Here is a 27,738-nt window from a genome sequence, read left to right as displayed (position 1 = left end):
CCTGTTCCTATGTTCCTAAGTGATTATTGTTTTTTTTTTAAATAAGAAAAGAGCATAAAACAAAAGAGAGTATTTCTGAGATCAAGGTGCAATCAAACTCAGTGCATTGGACTTCGAGCACTAAATCAAACACTGACATCAAACTTAAGAGATGTGAGAAGTCAGTAACACACAGCTCCTCTGATGGGTCAGCGAGTTTATTCAGTGAGGACAGCGTCGAGCTTGAAGGTGATACTCACCATGTTGTATGTCCTGCCAGCAAGGACTGCCAGGGCTCACACCTTGAGAGTGATCAATGTCTGTGAAACCATACCCCCAGCAAAGAGCCGGAGGAAAAAAAATATTGGAGGAAAACTTGAGAGAAAAGTTCAATAACATGAGAAATATAGCGACAAACTCAGCGATGAGGGGAATTGGATATATCAAAAGGGAATTGGATAAATACTTGAATGGGAAAAAATTGCAGGGCTATGGGGAAAGAGCGGGGGAGTGGGACTAATTGGATAGCTCTTTCAAAGAGCTGCCACAGGCATGATGGGCCGATTGGCCTCCTTCTGTTCTGGATGATCCAATGACAAAAACACAGGACTTTTACGAGCAGCTTGAGAGATGTTAACACAAACTTGGGCTAACCTTGTACAACTGGCAAGTGAATGGTAAATTCTACTTTTTTTAATGTTCAATTTAAAAAGCTTACTCACAAATAAATTCCTCTGTCAACTGTTCTGAGGCAGGTGTGGCCATGTTGTGCAGAAAACCACCTTGTTATATTCCTGAAGATCCTGTAGGAAAAGATTACAGCATTAACTCCAGCTTTTTGGGTCATGCCAACAGCCACCAGCTCGGATTAAGGCAATCAAACGGGAGGAAAATAATCTTACTAATATTTACATTTATGTAATAACGTAAGAACTGTCAGGAAAAAAGGTTTAGGCCAAATCAAATCCATTCCTTTCTCGCAGATCAACTCCACCTACACAAGCACACTAAACTCAGGAAAAACACTCTAATTTAGTTTTGTTTTAACTGGGGAAAAAAGTCCCGAAATTTGAAAAGGTGGAATGCAAGGAGTTGTTATCAGTTCATCTTCTGCACATAATTTTTTAAGTTAGACTTCGTTTTGCCAATAAATCTTACTTTTGTGATCGTTGGTAGATATAAAACATACCAATGTGTTTTTAACCCTTTATCTTTAGAAATCAGGATATCAGTGATCTTAACTGGCGTTAATCTCGTCTGAGATGCCACTCAACCATTTACTGAAAATAAGCAATACAACTGCCATGCACGTAATATGATTTACTTAGAGGAATAGGTATAATGTGGGTTGTAAAAGGTTACTTGAACAGATTTTAAATAAAATTACCATTCTTATTAAGGCATTTACAATAATCAGAAGTAGAGAGATATTGTGAGTTTTAATTTTCTTCAAAGTATTTTTTTCTTGCCAATTTTTCCCCTCCTGTCCTGAAAGCACTGATTAGAACATAAGAACATAAGAAATAGGAGCAGGAGTAGGCCAATTGGCCCCTCGAGCCTGCTCCGCCAATTACTGGAGTATGTCCTTCTGGTACCTCACACAAGTGGCTAAGCTTCACATCTAAGCCTTTGTAGTGACTGTTGGCAAGCTGTTTTATCGTGAGGGACACCACGGCTTAGCCCAATCCAATCCTCACCTGACGTTCACAGGTGGATGCTTCCAGTGGCAATTACTGGAAAGTGATCAGGAAAGGGAATCCTGGCTGATCTCGCTTACTTAATCATTGAATCAAACAGCACAGAAGGAGGCCATTTGACCCATCATGTCTGTGCCGGCTCTTTGAAAGAGCTATCCAATTAGTCCCACTCCCCTGCTCTTTCCCCGTAGCCCTAAATTGTTCCTTTTCAAGTCTACATCCAATTCCCTTTTGAAAGTTACTACTGAATCTGCTTCCACCGCCCTTTCAGGCAGCGCATTCCAGATCATAACAACTTGCTGCGTGAAAAGAATTCTCCTCGTTTCCCCTCTGGTTCTTTTGTCAACTGGTTACTGATCCTCCTGCCAGTGGAAACAGTTTCTTCTTATTTACTCTATCAAAACCCTTCATAGTTTTGAACACCTCTATTAAATCTCCCCTTAACCTTCCCTGCTCTAAGGAGAACAATCCCAGTTTCTCTAGACTCTCCACATAACTGAGGTCCCTCATCCCTAGTATCATTCTAGTAAATCACCTCTGCACCCTCTCCAAGACCTTGACATCCTTCCTAAAGCATGATGCATGTCCATTGAGACCAACGGTAGTGCCTCTATCAGATAAAGAAACTCAGCAAAGGCTGATCATTGAACCTGGGACCTTCCTCATCCAGGACAAAGTATATATATAACTCTCTCTCGTCCTTTAAAACCCTCCTTAAAAACATCTTTGACCAAGATTTTGGTCACCTCTGGCTCGGTGTCAATTTTTGTCTGATAATCACTCCTGTGAAGCGCCTTGGGGCGTTTTACTACTTTAAAGGCGCTATATAAATCCATGTAGTTGTTGCATATGCAGAAGAGAAAATGGATGACTGCAGTGAGAGGGAGACAAAAGATAAATATCAAAAATGGATGAGACAGGAGAAAGAAAGAAAATGGGAAAGACCAACAAAAACACACATGCACAAGTACAGAATACAGAAAAGGACATTTGCAGAACAAGAAAGAATTTTAAATGACAGTATCATTTAAAATAATGAAAACTGAAGCCAGAATTCAAAAAAAGTAGTTCCAAATTAGAAGTATTATATAATGATAATAACCTGGAGAGATTACAAAGCTGAAATTGCATTAAAGAATTCTGATGTCATAAGCTGTGATTACAAAACTCAAAATAACAGTCTAAAAATGAGTAACATGTCACTGTTCTTATATTTATTTATACTGTGAAGTTTCTACATAGTTTTATTGAACTTTGGATTTTTTTTGCATCAGTAGATGTAATGGCAGATATCAGCAAATGTTTACTAACAACCACTATCAATTATCATGTACATAATGTACATTTATGGCATGTTAATCGATAATTGATTAAACTCTGCTGTCTGTATCCTAACTCGCAACAAGTCCCATTTACCCATCACCCCTGTGCTCGCTGACCTACATTGGCTCCCGGTCCGGGAACACCTCGATTTTAAAATCCTCATCCTTGTCTTCAAATCCTTCTATGGCCTCGTCCCTCCCTATCTCTATAACTTCATCCAGCCCTACAACCCTCCGAGATCTCTGCATTCCTTCAGTTCTGGCCTCCCCGATTTTCATCGCTCCACCATTGGCGGCCGTGCCTTCAGCTGCCTCGGACCTAAGCTCTGGAATTCCCTCCCTAAACCTCTCCGCCTCTCACTCCTTTTAGACTCTCCTTAAAACCTACCTCACCTATCCTAATATCTCCTTATGTGGCTCGGTGTCAAATTTTGTTTCATTATGCGCCTTGGGACGTTTTACTACGTTAAAGGCGCTGTATAAATCCATGTAGTCATTGTTAATATAGAGAAGGACAATCAGTATACAGTATTTGAAAAATATACACCCTGACCAAACAGTTACCTTTAATTTCATCTAAGGCCATTAGGAGAGGAACCAATAGTACAGTTCAAGAGAGATTTAGTTCACAAATAATTGCACCAAATTACTAGTCTATTTAATATAACAGCGATATTATATTTTATTTGTTAATCTTGATTCAAATTGAAATATTTTTAATTATTCAAACTATTAACTTGAGGACACATTTTCACTCATGTGTTCCAACAAAGAATAAAGTTTACAAGCATGACAACTAATCCTGGCAAACTTAAATTAGAAAGCTAAAAATAGAAAAAAACTGGAATTTATCGATTGGGTGCATTATAGTATCATGCTCAGATTAGAACTCAGATTAAGGCTCCTTGGTGGCTTTACTTAGTTAATGCTTAGCCCATTTGACTTAGTTAGTAAATGAAGTGAGTCATTTGGACCAAGCAGGTCCAGGTTTGATCTGAGGTCTGTTCTTAGTTAACTGATCTCAGCAGAGAAGCTGCAATTGCCCTAAATTCCCAGGTTAGGGAAGTGAAAAAAAAACCCACCACTGACCCCTGGTGGAAAGTGCACATCGGGCAAAAATGGGGAACAGTTTGGCCGTGATGCCGCCACAGTCAAATAGCCTGTTGACACTCACTGTTTGGGCACAGATATAAGAAATAGCAACATTTGGTGAACGACCACAGAACTACCCATGGCACAGTGAGTAGCACTCTTGTCTCTGAGTCCAAAGCTTGTTGGTTTGAATCTCACTTGAGACATGAGCACAAAATCTAGACTCCCGGTGCAGTACTGAGGGAGTGCTGCACCGTAGGAGGTGCCGTCTTTCGGATGAAACGTTAAACCGAGGCCCTGTCTGCCAACTCAGGTGGACGTAAAAGATCCTGTGGCACAATTTTGAAGAAGAGCGGGGGCGTTCTCCCCGGTGTCCTGGCCAATATTTATCCCTCAACCAACGTCACTTAAAAATAATGATTATCTGGTCATTATCACATTGCTGTCTGTGGGACCTTGCTGTGCCCAAATCCGCTGCTGTGTTTCTTATATTACAACAGTGACTACACTTCAAAAAAGTACTTCATTGACTGTAAAGCTTTGGGACGTCCTGAGGTCATGAAAAGCGCTGTATAAATGCAAGTTCTTTCTTTCTCCAGCACAAGTCAACACCTTCAGAACAGGAATGCAGCAGGGAGGAAAATGCAAGTGTACGCTTAATACGCTGCGTTCTTTATCTCCCGGACTGATTCTATTTCATTGTGCTGCCTGGAAGTGTCCCCGATGGCTCAGTCGGCAAAGTCAATGTGTCGCTGGCCAGAAGGTCCTAAACGTGAGTCCAAGTGCAGGCTGAGCTGAATGATCTTAGCCAGTATGGCAGTCGGACCAGTAAAATTGGCCTGAGTAGCTGCGGGCTGAGGGAAATCATTCTTGGGTCCCAATCCTATCCAGCTGGAAAGAGTGAGAGTGAATGAGTGAGTGAAGTAGAGTGGAGTGAGTGAGACATTGAGTGAGCAAAAGGGATCAGACTTGGCCGTGATACGACCCAAAGTTGAATAGCCTGCTAACACCCAGTGTCCAGGCACAGGCACAAAGAATGGCCACGTGGGAGGGGTGCTTGGCTACTAGGACTGTATCCCAACAGCAGTCAATATCATCTGGACAGACAGAGGGGAGAAAATGGACTACAAAATAATGAATTCAAAGTTTATCCCACAGTGCAATAAATGAGCATTTTAATGCAATACAGAATGTACTGTACACACAACACAAATTTAGTAAATCAATATACAGCCATAAAAAATGACTGACCTATATTTTTCTGCATTGTGCGTTACATATAATTGTGTAGTGAATAAATGACCCCTTGAGAAACAGGTATGCTATGTAGCTGGAGTACAGCAGGCTATAGACCTGTGAAAAACAGCAACATTCTGAGGAAGAGTCCACTTTGTTAACTTGTTAATTCGCCACAGACACCGCTGACCTGCTAAATATTTCCAACATTTTCGGTCTTTGTTTCAGATTTCTAGCATCTGCAGTTTTTTGCTTCTTTAACATATGCTCATCAGGCAAATACATTATGTTTGACAAATTGGTAACTGCCCACCTTACAGAACTTCCCTCAACAGCAAGCAAGACATCAACAACTTGCATTTCTATAGTGTTTTTATCATAGAAAAACGTGCAATCAGACAAAATTAATGGCGAGGCAAAGAGATATTAGGGTGGGTGACAAAAATGTTGGTCAAAGAGGTGGGTTTTAAGGATGGTCTTAAAGGAGGAGAGGGAGATGGATACAGAAGAGTTTAGAGAGAATTCCAGAGCGTGGGGCTGAAGTGGCTGAAAGCAAGACCGCCAATGAAAGGAGGGATGCACAAGAGGCCAGTCTAGAGGAACAGAGATTTGTGGGAGGGGGGTTTTGGAGGTAACAGAGATAGGGAGGGGTGAGTCTATGAAAGGAGTTAAACATGAGGGTGAGAATTTCAAATGAAGGGACTGGAAGAGCGAGAGCCAGTGTAGGTCAGCGAGGACAGGAGTGATGGGTGAGCAGGACTTGGTGCAAGATAGGCAGCAGTCTTGGATGAGTTTCAGCATCAGATGAGCTGAGGGAGTGACGGAGGCAGGAAACGCTGGAAGGTGGAAGTAGGCAGTCTTTGTCGTGGGGAGGATATGGGGGACGGAAGCACAGCTTGCAGTCAAATAGGATTCCAAGATCGCTAACAAGCTGGTTCAACCTATGACAGTGGCCGGGAAGGGGGATGGAATCAGTGGCAAGGGTACAGTTTGTAGCAGAGGCTGAAGATGATGGGTTCGGTCTTCCAAATGTTTAACTGGAGGAGATTGTGACTGGATGATGGACAAGCAGAGGCAGTGGAGGGGTGGAGAGGTAGAGCAGGATGTGGTCAGCGTACATGTGGAAGATGGCCCCATGCCTACGGGTGACTTTGTCGAGGCGCAGCATGTACATGAGGAAAAATAGACCGATCCTTGGTGGACTCCACATGCAATGGTGCAGGGGCGGATAATACCTGAGGAAAGGGAATATCAGCTAACACTGAGGCCAGGAAGGGAAGTGGGGTGGTTGGCAGTTTCGTGGGAGAATGGGTGGGTCTTGAGGACAAGATCAGCTCGGACAGGGCATGAGGGAAGTTAGGATAGAAACTAGAGAAGGGATAGGATCAGGTCCAGGGCAAGGGGAGCCTGGGATGGCAGGGTGGAGGTTTGGCAAAGGAAAGGGGGGGGCAGAAGTCGCAGAAAAAGCTGAACAAATGGTCTCAATCTTAGGGACAAGTCCATTAGCTCCACACACGTGAAGGGGCAACAGAGAGGGGTTTAAGGAGTCAGTTGGTAGTGGAGAAAAGAAGCCTGGGGTTATCTTTGCTCCCCAGACTAAAATCAGAGGCAACTCTAAACGGCTTATGTGGCTACGGGAGAACAAAAACTTTCTCAGGAGATAGAATTCACTGTTCCTCTGAAGACGTAAGGCAGGAATTTCCTCTGGGGTTCTTCCAAAAACGCCACAGTAACTTTGGCGGAAGATCGGCAGAAGCCCGGGAGAACCGTTGAGGAAATTTCGGCGTGTAATGCTGGCAGCGGTAAAAGTACACCAACTTTGAAATTTTGCTCGACTGCAGGTGGGCAGAGGGCTCAATCTAATCACACAGGTAAGAAATACACCTTAGTTCTCGTTCGCCCGTACGGAGTTTCTTTCCACAATACAGGGATCGTGACTGATCGATAAATTTGTGGTAACGGCGCAGAAGTTCACAAGTCTGCAGTTGTTTTAAAGTGCTTGATGCTGAACACTGCCCTAAATCAGAATGCCCAGCACCAACAGCTGCCACCTGCATCAGCACAAAAAAATCTCCATTTTTAAATCCACTTGCTTAGCTTTTGTTTCTATTAAAATGGGGTGAAAAGGGGTGGGGAAAGGGATGAGGAGAAATGGGGGAGGAAAGGGTGGGATGGAGGAGTGGGGGAGAGCTGATTGGGGGAGGAGTGGGGGAGAGCTGATTGCTGATTGGGGGGGGGGGGAGAGCTGATTGGGGGGGGGGGGGGGGGAGAGCTGATTGGGGGGGGGGGGGGGAGAGCTGATTGGGGGGGGGGGGGGAGAGCTGATTGGGGGGGGGAGAGCTGATTGGGGGGGGGGGGGGAGAGCTGATTGGGGGGGGGGGGGAGAGCTGATTGGGGGGGAGGGGAAGAGCTGATTGGGGGGGGGGGGTAGAGCTGATTGGGGGGGGGGGTAGAGCTGATTGGGGGGGGGGGGAGAGCTGATTGGGGGGGGGGGGGAGAGCTGATTGGGGGGGGGGGGGGGAGAGCTGATTGGGGGGGAGGGGAAGAGCTGATTGGGGGGGGGGGGGTAGAGCTGATTGGGGGGGGGGTAGAGCTGATTGGGGGGGGGGGGGAACTGATTGGGGGGGGGGAGCTGATTGGGGGGGGGGGGAGCTGATTGGGGGGGGGGGGGAGCTGATTGGGGGGGGGGGGAGCTGATTGGGGGGGGGGGGAGAGCTGATGGGGGGGGGGGGGAGAGCTGATGGGGGGGAGAGCTGATTGGGGGGGGGGGAGAGCTGATTGGGGGGGGGGGGGGAGAGCTGATTGGGGGGGGGGGGGGGAGAGCTGATTGGGGGGGGGGGGGGAGAGCTGATTGGGGGGGGGGGGAGAGCTGATTGGGGGGGGGGGAGAGCTGATTGGGGGGGGGAGAGCTGATTGGGGGGGGGGAGAGCTGATTGGGGGGGGGAGAGCTGATTGGGGGGGGGGAGCTGATTGGGGGGGGGAGCTGATTTGGGGGGGGAGGAGATGGGCAGGGAGGATTGGGGATGGGCAATTGGGGGAGGGGGAGGGGCAATTGGGGGAGGGGGAGGGGCAATTGGGGGAGGGGGAGGGGGAGGGGGAATTAGGGGAATAGGGAGGGAGGAATGGGCGTGATTTGGAGGAGCGGGAATGGGAGGTGATAAGCAATTGTGGGGAGCAGGAATGGGTGACTTGGGGGTGCGGGAGAGGGAACGGGCGATGGGGAGGGGGGAGCGGGAACAGGTGATTGCGGGGAATGGGAAATGGGTGGCTGGGAGAGAATGGGCGATGGGGGGCAATTGTGGGGTGCAGGAATGGGGGGATGGGGAGCGGGAATGGGGGCGATTGAGAGGAGCTGGGATAGGGGAAATGGGGGGCAATTATGGGGAGCAGGGATGGGGGGAAATGAGGGCGATTGTGGGGAGCAGTGATGGGGGACGATTGTGGGGAGCAGGGATGGGGGAAATGGGGGCGATTGTGGGGAGCAGGGATGGGGGGAAATGGGGGCGATTGTGGGGAGCAGGGATGGGGGACGATTGTGGGGAGCAGGGATGGGGGAAGATTGTGGGGAGCAGGGATGGGGGAAATGGGGGCGATTGTGGGGAGCAGGGATGGGGGAAATGGGGGCCGATTGTGGGGAGCAGGGAATGGGGGGAAATGGGGGCCGATTGTGGGGAGCAGGGATGGGGGGATGGGGAGCGGGAATGGGGGCGATTGAGAGGAGCTGGGATAGGGGAAATGGGGGGCAATTATGGGGAGCAGGGATGGTGGGAAATGGGGGCGATTGTGGGGAGCAGGGATGGGGGGAAATGGGGGGCCGATTGTGGGGAGCAGGGATGGGGGAAATGGGGGCCGATTGTGGGGAGCAGGGATAGGGGGAAATGGGGGCCGATTGTGGGGAGCAGGGATAGGGGGAAATGGGGGGCCGATTGTGGGGAGCAGGGATAGGGGAAATGGGGGCGATTGTGGGGAGCAGGGATGGGGGGAAATGGGGGGCCGATTGTGGGGAGCAGGGATAGGGGGAAATGGGGGGCCGATTGTGGGGAGCAGGGATAGGGGGAAATGGGGGGCCGATTGTGGGGAGCAGGGATGGGGGAAATGGGGGCGATTGTGGGGAGCAGGGATGGGGGGAAATGGGGGGCAATTATGGGGAGCAGGGAATGGGGGGAGATGAGCAGCCGGAGGGCCGAGTTTTTTGCGTTAACCTTCCCCAGAGCCGGGCTCGGTCAACGATCCGCTGAACCCTCTCGGCGCCGGGCTAACCGGCGACTCCTGTATTATAGAAACAACGCGTGGTGTCGGAGCGGCCTCTCACCAACTTACAGCAGCGACCGGGACCGAGCCCGGGGCAGCGAGCTCCCGCCAAACAGCGCCGCCATCGCACCGCCGAGAGACGCGCCAGCTGATTGGCGCGGAGGAGACGCGCCAGCTGATTGGCGCCGAGAGACGCGCCAGCTGATTGGTGCGGAGGAGACGCGCCAGCTGATTGGTGCGGAGGAGACGCGCGGGAGAGACGCGCCGTATGATCGGTGCGGAGTGACGCGCCAACTGATTGGCGCCGAGAGACTCGCCAGCTGATTGGTTGGTGCTTCGACGGTTGGCGCTTAGCGATTGGTGCGGAGAGACGCGCGGGATGATTGGTGCTTAATGATTGATGCGCGAGCTGATTGGTGCGAACCGGAGCGCCAGCGGATTGGTTGGTGCGCGAGTTGATTGACAGGTCGCTGTCACTCTGAAGCAAATGCCTGGATTCCCTGGGAGCCGCGCTGCAGATGCACTGGTGCATCGTTGCAATTGACGCTATATATATATATATATATTTTTTGCGTTGCACCAATGTCAAAATGTGGCGTCTAATTTAATGCATGTAATTTGCATGCCCCTCGACACGTGTTGAGGCTTGCAGGGCGCTGCAGAAACAGTTGCCGTCTTGTGCATCCTGCCTTGCCCGTACTGCAGCGTGCATGGGCTGGTGTGCACGATCCTCCACAGTTTGTTGCTGAACATTGCCATGCAGAAAAAAAAACTGCACAATGGATTGAATTATAGTTAAAAAAAAAGACGCGTAACTGCACACTATAAATTATGATGTGGAGATGCCGGTGATGGACTGGGGTGGACAAATGTCAGGAATCTTACAACACCAGGTTATAGTCCAACAAATTTATTTTAAAATCACAAGCTTTCGGAGATTATCCCCTTCGTCAGGTGAATGAGTGAAAAGGTTCTCAAATTGCATATCTTATACTAGGCTGGGACAGCATCACACCAATCAAAAGGTGTGGTTGTTATTCAAACAGGCCAGTCACGGAGAACAGCACGTCCCAGTACACTGGATATACATTGTGTCTATTACACAGACAGGCAGAAAGAAACCCAAAATGGCAGAGAGAGAGAGAATATTAAAAAACATATAATTTTTTTCCCCTTTTTGCTGATGGGGTTACGTGTAGCGTGACATGAACCCAAGATCCCGGTTGAGGCCGTCCTCATGGGTGCGGAACTTGGCTATCAACTTCTGCTCGACGATTTTGCGTTGTCGTGTGTCTCGAAGGCCGCCTTGGAGAACGCTTACCCGAAGATCAGTGGCTGAATGTCCTTTTTAATATTCTCTCTCTCTCTCTCTCTGCCATTTTGGGTTTCTTTCTGCCTGTCTGTGTAATTGACACAATGTATATCCAGTGTACTGGGATGTGCTGTTCTCCGTGACTGGCCTGTTTGAATAACAACGACACCTTTTGATTGGTGTGATGCTGTCCCAGCCTAGTATAAGATATGCGATTTGAGAACCTTTCCATTCATTCATCTGACGAAGGGGATAATCTCCGAAAGCTTGTGATTTTAAAATAAATTTGTTGGACTATAACCTGGTGTTGTAAGATTCCTTACTATAAATTATGTCAGCGAGGGAATGGAAAGGGCACAGGAAAAGTTGCAAAAAAAATATACAAGGATGATACCAGTTGTAACAGGAAAGACTGAGTACACTGCTGCTCTTTTCTCTAGAAAAGAGATGACTGAGGGGTGACCTGATAGAGGTTGTTAAGATTATGAAAGGGTTCCATAGGTTAGACATGGAACTGTTTCCACTTGCAATGAACTAGGGGCTTTCAATATAAGACAGTCACTAATAAATCCAATAGGGAATTCAGGAGAAACTTTTTTACCCAGAGACTGGTGAGAATGTGGAACTCGCTACCACATGGAGTAGTTGAGGCGAATAGCATCGATGCATAGATAAGTATATGAGGGAAAAAGGAATAAAAGGATATACTGATCGGGTGAGGTGAAGAGGGGATGGGAGGAGGCTCGTGTGGAGCATAAACACCCCTTCTTGGTATGATCCCCCCACCACTCCCACCTACAGCCCTTAAATGGCCTTTCCCCATCTAGCTCCAGTACCCACTTTCATCCCAATACGTTTTGGTTGCTCTCTCACGTTGCTGTTTGTGGGGCCTTGCTGTGCGCAAATTGGCTGCCGAGTTTCGTACATTACAACAGTGATTACATTTCAAAATGGCTGTAAAGCGCTTTGGGATGTCCTGAGGTCGTGAAAGGTGCTACAGAAATGCAAATCTTTCTTTTCTTTATTTGAGGAGCAGTGAAGGAAAAGGCTGTGCTTCTCCAGGCTGCGAGGTGTCCACTTACAGTACCTCATTTGGCTAGTTCATTAGCTTTCCTTATGACCTAACGACGTGAATAAAGCAAATTGAGAGTTAAGAGAGAATTGACTCTTCTCCTCTTTGTACTAAGCCAATAACCGTAACCGGTGACCTCCGGTCAACAGAGGTCTGATCTTCTACAGGAGGCTCTTGCTGTTGAGAAGTAGAAGAGCATGTGACAGTCTCGAGAATGCAGTTTGAAGTTGCTAAGCTTGGTGCATCTTTGCTGAGTTGAATGAAGGGATACAAGTAATAGGCAAGAGAGGCTGCTTGTGTACATGGCCAGCCTCTCCTTCCCTGATGCTCGTGACCCTGCCTGTGTCTTTCTGTTCAAGGGATATGGGGAAAAAGCGGGAACAGGGTACTGAGTTAGACGATCAGCCATGATCATTTTGAATGGCGGAGCAGGCCCGAAGGGCCGAATGGCCGACTCTTGCTCCTATTTTTTATGTTTCTATGTCTTTCACTTTTGTGTCTACTTTTTTCTCCACTTCGTTGTCTCTGCATTTCTCCATTGGTCTCTTGCTTTCTCTGCTCTTCTGTATATCCCACTCAGTATGATTCTGACGCTATTTTACTGACTTACTGAATTGGTATCTTTCACATTTTCTAACAGTCACAAGGTTGCCAAAATCCCTGATCATTTCAGCAAAAAAAGTAGGCGTAAGTAAAAAGCATATGAAAGTTCACAACCTCAATAATTTATCCATACTTCCTTGTAGATATCACTAATAGGCTCTCCTGGCCGGCCTTACACTTTGCACCCTCCGTAAACTTGTGCTCATCCAAAATTCTGCTGCCCATATCCTAACCCGCACCAAGTCCCGTTCACCCATCACCCCACTGCTCGCTGACCTACATTGGCTCCCGGTCCAGCGAAGCCTTGATTTAAAATTCTCATCCTTGTGTTCAAATCCCTCCATGGCCTCGCCCCCCTCCCTATCTCTGTAACCTCCTCCAGCCCTACAGCCCTCCAAGATCTCTGCGCTCCTCCAATTCTGGTGTCTTGCGCAAACCCCAATTTTAATCGCTCCACCATTGGCGGCCGTGCTTTCAGCTGCATAGGCCCTAAGCTCTGGATTTCCCTCCCTAACTCTCTCTCCTCCTTTAAGACACTCCTTAAAACCTACCTCTTTTGACCAAGCTTTTGGTCACCTGTCCTAATAGCTCATGTGGGTCGGTGTCCAATTTTGTTTGGCAACGCTCCTGTGAAACGCCTTGGGACATTTTACAACGTTAAAGGCACTAATAAATGCAAGTTGCTGTTGTTGTAAAGGGTACCAGTAAGTCTAACGTCAGTTATGTGAAAACTTTTAGAATCCATAATTCAAGATAAAATTAGTTTTTGGTAATGAAATAAAGGGTCCTGATGTCCATATTTTACCTGGCACAAAACTCCTGAAATTTGACTGACTATAGGAAAATGTGTAAGTGGATGAAATCTTTGATGAAAATACGCAGGGATTCCCTGGAATAGTTTAATCCAATACGTGGCAGAACATACACTGCAGAGTAGCATGGGTGTTAACAGGGGGTTAAAACTTACACTTGTATTAATGCGCTATGGTAGACAGCTGTCCTTTAAAGGAGATTTGTCATCCTGCAGCGAGCTTAAGTGTGATTGTGGTAACAATTTAAATCATCCGGAGCTGTTGCCATGGAAACATTTCATAGTATTACTGAGTCCCAAACTGACTGTAACAGTAGCTGCATCTAGGAACACGAATGAAGAAAGCACATCTAGCGAAAACACACCAATATCCAATCTGCATAGCAAAGTATATTTGTCTTGAAAAGGCTGACAAAGTATTCAATGAATTTACCAGCTTTCTACTAGAAAGAAACAAAAGAATATTTTTGCCCCATAGATCACAAGATTAACAATTATCCCAACTGCAACGAATTGCATATTGGAATTTACATAGGATTCCCGCTCCATGTGCAGTTTATTCAGATAGACGGAAATATTACACACTGACCAGAAATTCTATGGGTACGAAAAGCCACTATGGGTGGCCTACATCGATCTCAAAGTAGCATTGACTCGGTGCACAGGAACTCAACTTGGATATTTCTATAGCGAGTGGGTGCTCCGGATAAATTGGTCCGACTCATTCGCCTCCTATACGAAGGTACGACCAATCGCGTGCGTATAGGCAACGATACCAGCCCACCGTCGAAACTTGGTCTGGAGTTCGACAGGTGCATCATCGGCCCTGATCTGTTTCTGCTCCCCTTGGATTGGATCTTGGAGTTGGTCAAAGCATCAACGGCCCCGAACTGGGTTTGGGAGCACTCACCAACGTTGACTATGTGGACAACATTCCCCTTCTTGTGGTCACGATAGATGTAGTAAATTTGGCACCGAGCATCCTCAAAGGTGAGGCTGAACCATTAGGACTTGAGCTCAACTGGCAGAAAAACCGAAGGGCAGCACTTTGGAGTTGCAGATCCTCCAAAAGTGCAGCACTCCCCCAGTAATATTCTGAAGCGTCAGCCTAGATTACATGCTCAAGTCTCTGGAGTACATCTTGAAATCACAACCTTTTGGCTTAGAGGCAAGGGTGCTACCACTGAGCCAATGTTGCCCCCTTGGCTCAGAGACTGAAGCTATTAATTAATAGTTTTGATGCTCTTTGTGGTTTAATTCCGTTTGATTAAACAATTTCTTAACCTTCCAACTTCCACTTGACACAGGGTTTTTGAAGACCCGCAGTCAAAATTCTCCATATTTTCCTTTAACCTTCTGGAAAGTGAGGAAATCCCACATAGGGGATATAGCCATTAATGACCGACCAAGATGATCAATTCGATCATAGGTTAAGGTTCTTCTTAAATCACCAAACTTAGCTTTCCACAGACATTAATCAGTCTTAATTAGAAACATCTGTCAATTCTAGGATGTTTGAACCCTTGTCTGTGTCTAGGATTTCCTCCAATGTAAAGATCAACCTTTTTAGATAACCCACATTGCCTGTAATATATCCGGGATGACTAATCTTCCTACAAATATGTCCAGAACGCCTCGTGTTTTCCCACAGAGTTGTATAGGTCCACACACCAGTGTGAAAAATTTCACATTTAATGGCTTGCCATTTGAGTAGCTTGCTTCTGTAAGAAAGATGATGTAAACTATGAAGAATCAATATCTATATTCCCAGCAAAAGAACAGTTAAACAAAAATAGTTGCAACTTGCAAAGCCTAAATATATCAGTTCTTTAAAGGCTCTAATGAGAACGTTCAAGGACAAGGAAAGGCCATTTAACCAAATCCTGCAGTAGGGCTTTAAACCACAACATTCTGACTCAGTAGTTTGAGTGCTGCCAACTGAGCAAAACTGACACTTGAAAATATGAGTTTAAATGAAAACAAGTTATTGTAGCTCTTACTTTAACAATATTTATTAAATATAATTCCAGATCGTCTTTATTTGTCCAAAAATTGGGATCAATTCTTGGAGACACAAGAAAGAACTTGCATTTATATAGATCCTTTCATGACCTCAGCCAATGAAGTACGCCTGAAGTGTAGTCACCGTTGTGATGTAGGAAACGCGGCAGCCAATTTGCGCACGGTTCCATCCAATCTCCAACTTCACCGAGGTGCTGAACACAGCTGTATTACTGCAGGATATACAAATAGTGGCTAAACACGTCCTCACGGGGAGCGAGTGCTGCTCAAACAGCCCAACAGCAGACACCTGGGAGCATTTCACTTGCTTGTTCTCAGCAGCAGTTGATACATGACCTATGGGGAGAAAGGAAATGAACATCCAGTAAGGCAAAATTTATTGGGTATATAAATTATTATTTTTAAATCGACTCATAGGGAATGGGTGTTCTATGTAAAATAAAAGTTTGCATCATGCCCTTATGTATTTTTACCAGTTTGAATGAACTGAACAAAGGGTACGAATAGGATTATTTTTGGTTTTGCCCGAATCAGGTATCAAATATATTGCCATAGGGAAAGGGAAAAGAGTTTACTCCGATATGTCCACTGATGCCACCTTCCCACCCCCTGCCTTTGGCAAAACTCATGAAATACTTGTTAAAATACACAAACACAGAAAATATTCAATTAATTCACTTTCTGCACCGTTTATTGATGCAGGGTCGTGAAGATGTTCATTACATTACCAGTGTAAAGAGGACCACACCAGAGAGAACCACACTAATAGAACTGATACTAATACGGACACATCAAGCTTGTTAAACTGCAGGGAGTTGAATTGCAAAAGACTTAACACGAATCCTTCATAAAACTGGATTAATTTTTTTTTTAAAAACCCAGCAGCGGCTTTAATCTGTGATAGAATATTTGCGTAGACCATTGAATTTAATCAATTTAATTTTCAGCAAAAATTAGTGCCGTTAAATCGAAAGTGACATCAGAGTCAATTATTAGGGGCGTGAAAATATCCTGTACAAGAACAAAACCTAGATTTGAAATTAAAATCGGTGTCATTAGGAGATCAAGAATGAATGAACCTCAGATGTAAAGAATTGGAACATTAGGAAAGTGACTGGTGCAAATGCAATATACCAGAGCACACAGAAGAATTAAATGGCTCCAGAACACAAAATAAAAGAGGCAAAGGTGCTTACACAGCTAGTATATCCAGGAATTCAGTGCATCAGATTATAATGCTTCATGGAATTTGTGTGTCCTTTCTCTATTGTAATATTCTCTATTTTTAGTTAATGCTAAATACATTAAAGTAGAATCAATCAATCATTACAGCCCATGCCAGCTCTTTGTAAGAGCAATCTGGTTAGTCCCATACACCTACTCTTCCCCTGTAGCCCTGCAAATATTTTCCCTTCAAGTATTTATCCAATACCTTTTAGAAAGCCATGATTGAATCTGCTTCCACCACCCTTTCAGGCAGCGCATCCCTGATCATAACTACCCGCTGTGCAAAAAAGTTTTCTCATGTCGCCTTTGGTTCTTATGCCAATCACCTTAAATCTGTGTCCTCTGGTTCTCAACCCTTCCGCCAATGGGAACACTTTCTCTTTATCTGCCATTATCAGCCCACGATCTTATTGAAAAACGGAGCAAGCTCGAGGGGCTGGATGGCCTACTACTGCTCCCATTTCTTATGTTCTTAATTGACTTTATCTAAATCCTTCACGATTTTGAACACTTCTATCAAATCTCCTCTCGACCTTCTCTGCTTTAAGGAAAACAACCCCAGCTTCCCCAGTCTATGCACGTAACTGAAGTCCCTCATCCCTGGAACCATTCTAGTAAATATTTTCTGCACCCTCTCTAAGGCCTTCACATCCTTCCTAAAGTGCAGTGCCCAGAATTGGACACAATGCTCCAGTTGTGGCCGGACCAATGTTTTGTAAAGGTTCAACATAACTTCCTTGCTTTTGTTCTCTATGCCTTTATTTATAAAGCCCAGGATCCCGTATGCTATTTTAACCACTTTCTCAACTTGTCCTGCCACCTTCAAAGATTTGGGCACATATACCCCCAGGTCCCTCTGTTCCTGCACGTTTGTGATCAAGAGAATTTAACAGTCAATTAAAATTTTAATGGTGGTTGGAATTGAAGTAAGAACTACAAAGTGGGATAGGTTTTGGAGCAAATTCTGTCAGTTTATGCCAGAGTGAATGGTGTACGTAGAGAACCCCAAAACAGTCTGACACAGAAACTGTATAATAATTGTTGCCAGAATTTTTGTTTACATTTTTAAAAATATTAAGTAGGTCTGAAAAAATTGCAAGAATTTTACTTTTTGCAATTTAACAGACAAGCAAATACTACCACCGTGACAAATTCTCATGACCAGAAGCTCTGATTTAATCTTTTACCACCGAAAACCCATCTTAAATTAATAGTTTTAGGGATGACTATTTTAAGAGTTTTGATTAACTCCATATGTCAGCATATTACTAGAAAAGCCAATTATAGTCAACATATTCTTCTGTATGATTAAACAAACCCTTAAATCAATTAATCCTTTTACAATGAATTTTCCAAATGAATACGGCAAAAGGAAAAAAAAACATTTTTTTTTACACAAGGTTTATTGAACAAGAGATTGTACATTTGCAAACTGAGTTCATAGTTCTCAGAGGCACAGTGTTAGCCAGGTGAAAGGCTGTCCCAACTCATTAAAAAAAAATACAAAGATACAGCATTCAACAGTGACCAATCATCCCATTAAAAAAAAGTGGCTACCAATTATAAACAAAAACAGCATAACACATTTCACAATCATAATGAATATTCAAGTCATTCTTCACAAATCAAATTAGCATTGCTTCCAGTCATAGAAAACATTATTTACCTTAAAAAAATGTTCATAAAGCAAATAAATTCTTCAAATAATCACCACAAAATGATCAAGAATCACTAAAATAGGCTCTCCCCCTCTGAATATAGACCTCAAATCAATGTAGAGTAAAATTATTCCTTTTAATTTGTTAGTGTAGTATTAAGTATGTGAAACTTGAAGGAAACAAATACAGAAAATGGTTATTGTGGCAGATATATATTTTCAACTCTATTTCCCTCCTCTTTCCTTCTCATTTTCTTCAGCGTGCACGAGGCTTCCGGCTTCTCCACCACGTTACTTTCCTTTACGGCGTACAATCTGCTTTATTCATTTGCCTTTTTAAAGAAGAAAATCGGTACAACTTCTTTCCTCTTCTGTCAGCAGCACAGGGTGACGGCTAGACTAAATGAGAAAAATTGCTTCTCGGTGAAACCAGAAAAGTTAACAAAACTAATTGGAGGTTGGATTGAGGGGAAGCAGTTAAAGCTATTTTAGGAAAATATGAAACGGGGCCTTTTTTTTTTGCATTGTTGGGGAGGGGGCAACTGATTGCATGGAAGAAGTAAATCAGGAAAAATAATCTTATTTTGGTTCTGATGAGAAATAAACTTCTGCAGCCTATATGGCCAGTGGGGCTTATTCGGTAACCCATTCCAGGTTGAAGTCTAAAAAGTAGATCGTTGGACGCCTATATATTGTTCATTGTGCTCCTATGCAACTGATCAGCCATTCTCATGAAGACATTGCCTACAATGAGGAGATAGCAGTGCCAGCGTCACCACACCAATAAATTAGTTTACTATCGGAAAACAATGGTCTTGAAATTATGCCCTGGGATACTAGTGTATGAATGGTTAACATGTTCATCTGAAGTGCCTTCCTCTGCTACTGTAATGGAGGCATTAAAAGTGGGTAAACGCCTTAAGGCAAGAGAAGGAACGTCACACAAGTTCCTTAATTGCTCGCACACTTAATATATTATAATTTCAAAACCAATGAGGAAACCAATAAACAACAAGGAAAATAGAAAAGTGGAAAGAGTCACAAATACCAACACAAGTTTTCAGTTTTGCAATTAGAAACTAGATTTTTGGCTTATTGTACTGAGTTTTGCTATCTTGAATATACAGGTATTTTGAATATTAGCAGTCGCAATTCCCAGTAGAAAGCGTATACCACAATTTACAAAAGCGTTATTGTGTCATACGTACTTTTCTAAGCAACTGTGCAAATAGAAGTATAATACATAAACAAAAAGGCAATAGAAATTATAGACAAATCCCAAGCAAAACTGATTCAACATAAAAAGGCAAACTGGACAGATTTTCTTCTGAACCAAACAAGTGTCCAATCGTTCCAAAATGATTTATATCCTAACAGGTTTAGAATACAAAATATAAATGTTGTGCCAATATTTTGTACAATAGTTCTTCTGATTCAACCAGATTCTTCCATGTGCAGGTTATTAAATCAATTCGCTAAACACAAGTTCTGTTAAACATATGTCCATTTCCCAAAAAAGAAAGTTCTTTTAATCCACCTTGACAACGCTGTAGATCTTGGTCACAAACCAAAAACATGCAAAAAATCCAATAGTTCCTGAAAGAAAATACAAAGCTTTTAGAATAAAATGTTTGCAGACATCAGTAATATAGCTGTAATGTTCAGGTGCATAAAAGGAAGTAGCACTTAATTTAATTTTGTTATTCATTTCTTAGGCTTGCTTTACTAACTCACCAGTCACTCATGCTAAGAAACACAAATTATATCATAATTTTTCATGCTCTTCAAAACCAGTGATGTTTTGCTAGCTCATTGCCTATGATACCTGGCTACCAACCCAGCTGTGAATCAAAGAGATCTATCTTGCAGCTAGTGGCATTCTGCCTGCTGAGGCTGACCGATGACCTGGAATGCAACAGGAATGCCGATGCCTACAGCAAGTAAATCACTGACTTAACAGCAGGACACCATCAGAAACTACAGCACCGGACATTTACTGAATCTGTCTTTTCCTCTTAGCTGAATAAACATATGTAGAGTATTTGTGACACGGGTTCGTGTACTGTCAACTACTACAAGAGTAGAATTACAGATTTATCTTTGTAGCTTTTTATATCTCCGAGCCATTACTATAGGGTAACGTGCTGAGTTCTGAATGGAAAGCCTTCCCTCCCCTCTATTGGATGGTCAAACACATTTCATCAACAGTAGGTTAAATCAAGAGATTTCTTTTAATTGAAGCCACGAGTAAAATAGGAAATGATTTTCTGGCCACGTTTACAAATGACTTTTCTCTCCTTTAGAGATAATGTACTTCAGGCTGTGGCATTTGTGACTGGAATCAGAAGCTACAAATAAGTCCTCCTTCTCTGAACAAGCTTCTGTAGGGAGGCTTCTGTAAAGACAGCCGCAGAGCCCTTGAACAAAAAAAGGAAACCATCTGAACTTATTTCAACACCCCAAGGATATTCAATGGAGTGGGATAATTTGCACTAGGTCATCTCAGCATCTTATCAATCCAACTGGGATTGTTAATACTACAGTTGATAACTTTTTTCCCCTCACATATAACATTGTAACCACTTTTCTCACTACAATTCTTCAGACAATTACACTGTAATTACAGCCTGCTGTAGGGGAAATAAAGCAGCCTTTCTTCCCATATAAATGCCGACAGCAAATTTAATATTTCAAATCATGTTTGTTTGGAGATGGATGCAAATGAGGTGTCAGCCGTGGCTAAGTGGGTAGCACTCTCGCCTCGGAGTCAGAAGGTCGTGGGTTCAAACCCCACTTCAGAGACTAGTGCACATAATCTAGGCTGACACTCCAGAGCAGTACTGAGGGAGTGCTGCACCGTCGGAGGTGCCGTCTTTGGGATGAGACATTAAACCGAGGCTCCGTCTGCCCTCTTAGGTAGACGTGAAAGATCCCATGGCACTGTTTCGAAGAAGAGCAGGGGAGTTCTCCCCGGTGTCCTGGCCGATATTTATCTCTCAACCAACATCACTAAAACAGATTATCTGGTCGTTAGCACATTGCTGTTTGTGGGAGCTTGCTGTGCACAAATTGGCTGCCCTGTTTCCTACATTGCAACCAATGAAGTACTTTTGAAATGTTGTAAAGCACTTTGGGACGTCCTGAGGTCGCGAAAGACGCTGCATAAATGCGAGTCTTTCTATTTTCTTCAAATATTCATTTGAGTTCCATAACTCATTTATAAATACCAAAAGGGCCTATAGAAATAAATACTTTAATCCAAGAGCCTGTAATGTAAGAGCCTTAATAAAAAAACAAGATAAATAAAACTATGCTTGCATTTATACACAGGATACTGAATGCGGGACAGTTTGTTACAAGGAGATCGAATCAAAAGATCTAGATAATGGCAATTGAGAAAGTGAACTTTAAGTGGTTTACTGACTGAACCCATATACTGATCATCACCTTAAACTCCAGTCGGACATTTTTAAAAAGCGAAATTTTCATCTAAAACCACACTTTTTTGTGATCTAGGTTGTGGTTTAGGACCTCACAAGGCACGTCATTCTGGCCGATAAAATTCCTGTGTTTCATCATTTGCCATAGAACAGAGTATTCAATAGTTGGAAGAGATTCAGAGCTTGTGAACTGTGGCCAGTGCTTGTGGAAGCATGCCTCAGGAAAGGAGCCAACGCTTCCATGGAGGGGATGGGAAACACTAAAAGAGACTATGGCATTCCATGGAGGCAAATACTAGTTTGCATGGAATTGTTCTTAACAGCTTACCTGTGAAAAGGAAGAAGATCAAGCCCATTATCATTGTGTATCCAAAGTACAAAATGACGCTGGCAGTCCCAGTTATCTGGAGTTTGGAATAGAAATAATGGACCGCGTAGATTAAAAAATACACTGCTGTAAACCCACTAGTTAGGAACGATCGCCATTGCCAGTGGTAGTCCTGAAATGATAAAGAATAATTTAAAAAAAAGATATTTGAGGCTGTAGTAGTTTCACATACTTCCGTCACAGAACTTGCAATAACAGCTTAAAATTCTAACACTCGATTTGGCAACAAATCCAGCAGCGACATAGGAGATAAACATCATCTCCCAGGCAGCAAAGAGCTGAGATTATGAAATGGAGGGAAATGAGAAAGAACTCACTTTCCAGGAAATGGGTCCCTTTAAAACACTGCACCATTGAGTGATCAGAAATCTAAGTATAATTTTATTTACGTCTACTGTGCATTACTACATTTAGGATGTTGTTTCCACCATGGTTTCTACTCTACACTTATTGGGTTGCTAAATTGTTTTACACCTGACTGTAGTTTTGTGAAAGTCATCTGGAGTGTGTCTTGTTGAAATGATTGGCGTTTGCTATTTTAAACTCTGCAATTTTAGTTTCTAGTCAGGATAAATATTTAGCACAACACTGGATGGGAGTTGGAAAATTAAGAGTGTTTTAGTTCTCCCTCATAGCATGATTACCCCTTCATCGATACTTTAAAAGATTAATGAGATTACCTTACTTCCACAAAACTATAACTGTACATTATTTTGCATATTATTTGCATCAATCTGTAAAAACTAAAACTTAGGCAAGAAAATTCAAGGTTTTTTTTTGATGGACAAAAATTTCTCAAAGGCATCTAACATTAACTTTATATCACTTCATCACCTTCATTCATTTAAATTTAAAATTGTTCCCAGCTTTGCAACAAAAACTTTCAAAGTATATTCTAATTAAAGCACACATGTTTTGTAACTTTTAAACACAATTGCAGAAATGTACAGAGCCATCTCTTCAATTTTCTTTAAAATTAAATATAATAATCTAATATTTTATTTGGTTGCAAAAAAGGCTGGTTCATGTCAAAAGGACAAATCTCATACAATAATGATGCAATAAAAAGTGACAGGGGAATGCGTATCTATTTGAGTTCACTGCTGCTACTGAATTATTCAGTATACATTTAGCACAATTTAACTTCTTGCTTTCCCTCAAATTCTTGCAACTCTATACATACGGTTTAATCAACGTACATGTGCTGATGCACTAGAATGAAATCTGAGATTATACAGTGCAGTTTGCTTTATAAATGAATTGCACGTTAAAATTTCCTCACTTCAAATGAGGTGCGTGAGTACATTTACTCCCTACGTATACATTAATTCAGTACAAAACCTGTCTCAGATGTGAGCACTGAACATATTGAAAGAATAAGTTTTAAAAATTGATTTCTTGTTGGTTTAAACAGTGACCTTGTAGCAAGTGACAAGAAATACATGCATGGTATTCAAATCAGTTAGGCCATGGGTAGAATCAACTTGCACATATGTATTTTACAGCAGGCTGTTTACAAAGTAATAATATATTCCATGAAATATACTTTACATTTCATCATAGAAGAGGAATATTAAAACAAAAATGTGTTTCACAAAACTTTTCTAAGTGTTAATTACAATCTTATGAACATACCTCAGCACAAAGATGGAAATAGCAGAGAAGAACAGTTGCCTCAGAGCAGGTGATGACCAGAATAATAAACACCAGAAACAGGAAACCAAACATGTAATACATCTGGTGAGACCTGCAATGATAGTGAAATTAGGGGATATAGAAGGTATACTTCATCAGGGGACAAATGCTCATTAATTGAGCAACATAGGAACAGGAGTAGGCCACTCAGACCCTCGAGCCTGTTCCGTCATTCGATTAGATCATGGCTGATCTGTGGGATAACTCCATCTACCCACCTCGGTTCCGTAACCTTTAATACCCTTGCCTAACAAAAATCTATCAATCTCAATTTTGACATTTTCAATTAACCCTCAGCTTCAACAGCTTTTTGAGGGAGAGAGTTCCAGATTTCCACTCCCCTTTGTGTGACGAAGTGCTTCCTGACATCACCCCTGAAAGGCCTAGCTCTAACTTTAAGGTTATGCCCCCTTGTTCTGGACTCCCCCACCAGAGGAAATAGTTTCTCTCCATCTACCCTATCGAATCCTTTAATCATCTTAAACACCTCGTTAGATCATCCCATAATCTTCTATACTTGAGGGAATACAAGCCTAGTCCAAGCAACTTGTCCTCATAATTTACCCCTTTTAGCACAAATAATTCAAGGTTGTGGAAAAGGCCCCTTTCACATATGGAGTGCCAAAGCTGCTTTGTATTTTTCTTTTAAAAAGTGAAGTGACATACAAACAGACGCACCGATCACAAAAATAAATCTGTGAATACGATTGTATTGCCGATTTTTGTTTTCACAATAGGACTCACCATATGCTATTGAGAATGAAGAATAGCTGAATGAAGATACACCCAAAGGGCAGTATACCACCCATGACAATTCCAGGCACAGGCTTTGTGTAGAATGACTGCTCAGCAATCTGCCGTGGGATCTGATTGATGCGAACAGGGTGCTCTATCACCTGGAAGGGAATCTACAGTCAATGCTACCAAACGATTATTGATTCGTACAAACAAAGCTGAAGCTGAGCAAGTCCAACCGTTGTTTTAGGAAAAGCTACTAACGTGCTATTGTTAATGTCACTGCGACACAAGACGGGCTGCCTGACATCAGGCCTGATCAATCTGTTCCTGCCATGTTCTGAAAGTTACTTTTCAGGAAATTATGTAAGCATGGAGCTGTGGACATAACATTTTACACAAGGCCATGGAAAGCCACATTAATCTGCTCACTGCAGTAATTGGGGACCTGAATGATCCTACATGGGGTTATATCATCCATTTAGTAAATTGGTTGAACAATTTACCTATTTTGCCACCACAGCCCATCCCCCAATCTCAGGGTGCATAAGTTATAGTAAATAAAGAAAAGCTATCTAATCTTACCCCTTACTGTTCAATTCAAGGCAATGTATCTTGAGATGCTGAATTCATCTAGAACGTTAACATGTGAACCAATCTCATTGTGCCTGGGAGGGTCAACTTCTTAGAAATGAATACCTCCCTAAGGCTCCCCCTACAGATGTGACAAAACACCTTCTGGGAGCTAAATTTCACCAAATTCATCCCAAACAACCTTGAACCAGGTTGGTGCAAATATAGCTGTCAAAATGATGCTCCTGGCTTCTAACTAGTTACTACTGAGAACCACAGTAAGAGAACGTAGCACAATAAGCAGGGGAGATTTACTAGAATGATTCCAGGGATGAAGGACTTCAGTTACATGCTTGGACTGGAGAAGCTGGGGTTGTTCTCCTTAGAGCAGAGAAGGTTGAGAGGAGATTTGATAGAGGTGTTCAAAATCATGAAGGGTCTAGACAGAATAGATAGAGAGAAACTGATCCCATTGGCAGAAGGGTCAGATCCAGAGGACACCGATTTAAGGTGATTGGCAAAAGAACCAAAGGCAACTTGAGAAAAAGCTTCTTTACACAGCGAGTGGTTGTGATCTGGAATGCACTGCCTGAGGGGGTGGTGGAGGCAGATTCAATCATGGCTTTCAAAAAGGGAACTGGATATGTACTTGAAAGGAAAAAAAATTGTAGGGCTACGGCGATAGGGCAGGGGAGTGGGACTAGATGGGTTGCTCTTGCAGAGGGCCTGCACGGACTTGACGGGCCGAACGGCCTCCTTCCGTGCTGTAACCATTCTATGATAAGCCCTCACCGCTTGTAGTTCCAGGCCCACTGGAGTAAACTCTCATTTTCACACATAACCTGGAGATCTCCTCCACACAGCATGTAAATATTCAATAATCAGCATGGTCATCAAGACCCTTCAGGAGGTAGGCAGGTACTTCCATATACTGAGGATGGAAACAGCTTTTCCCACCAGAAACCGCCAAAAATCCCTTAATAGGAACAGCAATAGGCCATTCAGCCCCTCGAGCCTGTTCCGCCATTCAATTTGATCATGGCTGATCTGTATCTTAGCTCCATCTTCCCGCCTTGGTTCCGTAACCCTTAATACCCTTACCTAACAAAAATCTATCAATCTCCGTTTTGAATTTTTCAACTGACCCCCAGCCTCAACGGCTTTTTGGGAGACAGTTTTCCAGGTTTCCCACTACCCTTTGTGTGAAGAAGAGCTTCCTGACATCACCCCTGAACGGCCTAGCTCCAACTTTAAGGTCATGTCCCCCTTGTTCTGGACTCCCCCAACAGAGGAAATAGTTTCTCTCGATCTATCTATCAAATCCTTTAATCATTGTAAACACCTAAATCTGATCACCCTTTAATCGTCTATATTTGAGGGAACACAAACCTAATCTATGCAACTATTCCTCATAATTTAACACTTTTAGGTAGGAGATGGGGATTCCAGAACAGATACAAGAAAAAAGTCTAAGACAGTCGCACGCACACAGAGACAGACGCACAATGCACGCACACAGAGACAGAAGCACAGGCTGACAGATTTTGACAAGAAGTTGCTGGAAAGTTGAAAACAGCAGACTGTTATCACTTGAAGTCTGGGAAGATTTCCAGCCACCAATGGAGCAACTTATTCAGACAAGCTGTGTGGAGGCTCAGGAAATCCATCAGGTAGCTGATCACCCCTGGGAGCCGGTACTACAGAATCAACAGCTACTCTGCACACCCGGGGGATGGCACAGTAGGGTCCCCACCTGCCTGGTTCTGGACTGGACCCTATTCAGTTCAACTCTATTATGTGAAGAACCTTCCCAAAAAAAAAAGGATAAACCAATAAGGAAACTTACATGTTTCTTGAAGCCAAAGTAGGCACCAATAAAGGTCAGAGGCACTGAAATGCCAAACCACAATGCCAGGACAGCAACCAGTGTACCAAAGGGAATCGCTGCTGAAGATCCTTCTCCCCACAGAATTAGGTTCATGACAAAGAAATCAGCAAAAACAATTCTGGGGGGAAAAAAAATACATATGCATGCCATCAAATTGCAATTTCGGTTGACAGGTACAGTAAGAGGGAAAGCCAGGTGTTTTTAGGTTGAAAGAATCTTCAGATATCAAGACTTATACTTCAGGACATCTTTTATTGGGCATTAACTTTTGGAATTTCTGAATGCAAGTACCTGTCACGTAAAAACTCAAATCATTGGATCAAAAGTGGTTTCTCCGATGTATTGTATTTAACATGTCTCTTGACTGCCACTGTCTCTTCTCCCCCCCCCCCCCCCCCCCCCCACCCCCTACCCCCCCCCACCTCGCAAACTAATTAGAGGCAGCTCGCAAGCCACCTTAGTACACATTTTCTAAGTATCAAATGTGAAAATGCAATGACTTTTTGAAAAAGAGGATTTTACTTTAAGGTTTAACACACGCAAATAAACCTGGGTATAAGACAACTGCCTGAATATGTTATCATCAAAATACCTTCTGGTAGTTCCGTTTCATGTACACTTTCCTCATTCTACATAGAATCATACAGCACAGAAGGAGGCCATTCAGCCCAAAGTGCCTGTGCAGGCTCTTTGAAAGAGTTAGTCCCACTCTCCTGCTCTTATAGAAACATACTTGCT

The 27,738-nt window shown here is 43.4% G+C and overlaps 2 protein-coding genes across 4 annotated transcripts in view; both read right to left on the bottom strand.

Annotated features, from left to right (window-relative positions):
• The window catches only part of clybl (citrate lyase beta like), a 124,526-nt gene extending 114,799 nt beyond the window's left edge, over window positions 1–9,727 (bottom strand). For all 3 annotated transcript variants that reach the window (XM_067986598.1, XM_067986599.1, XM_067986600.1), the window contains exons 1-2: window positions 9,647–9,727; window positions 702–782 (exon numbers count right to left, since the gene is read on the bottom strand). In XM_067986598.1, the coding sequence (XP_067842699.1) occupies window positions 702–782; window positions 9,647–9,702 (137 nt within the window). In that variant the 5' untranslated portion in view covers window positions 9,703–9,727. The remainder of the gene's footprint in view (window positions 1–701; window positions 783–9,646) is intronic.
• An 8,279-nt stretch (window positions 9,728–18,006) lies between these two features.
• tm9sf2 (transmembrane 9 superfamily member 2) overlaps window positions 18,007–27,738 on the bottom strand; it is a 45,384-nt gene continuing 35,652 nt past the window's right edge. Inside the window, exons 13-17 of the mRNA XM_067986597.1 lie at window positions 26,959–27,118; window positions 24,549–24,700; window positions 23,745–23,856; window positions 22,050–22,221; window positions 18,007–19,877 (exon numbers count right to left, since the gene is read on the bottom strand). Coding sequence (XP_067842698.1) covers window positions 19,810–19,877; window positions 22,050–22,221; window positions 23,745–23,856; window positions 24,549–24,700; window positions 26,959–27,118 — 664 coding nt within the window. The 3' untranslated portion in view covers window positions 18,007–19,809. The remainder of the gene's footprint in view (window positions 19,878–22,049; window positions 22,222–23,744; window positions 23,857–24,548; window positions 24,701–26,958; window positions 27,119–27,738) is intronic.

This window comes from Heptranchias perlo, chromosome 6 (genome assembly GCF_035084215.1).
Source record: "Heptranchias perlo isolate sHepPer1 chromosome 6, sHepPer1.hap1, whole genome shotgun sequence".
In the NCBI taxonomy this organism is placed as follows: Eukaryota; Metazoa; Chordata; class Chondrichthyes; order Hexanchiformes; family Hexanchidae; genus Heptranchias; species Heptranchias perlo.
Note: the sequence above shows the minus strand (reverse complement) of the source record. Positions and strands in the feature narration are given on the sequence as shown.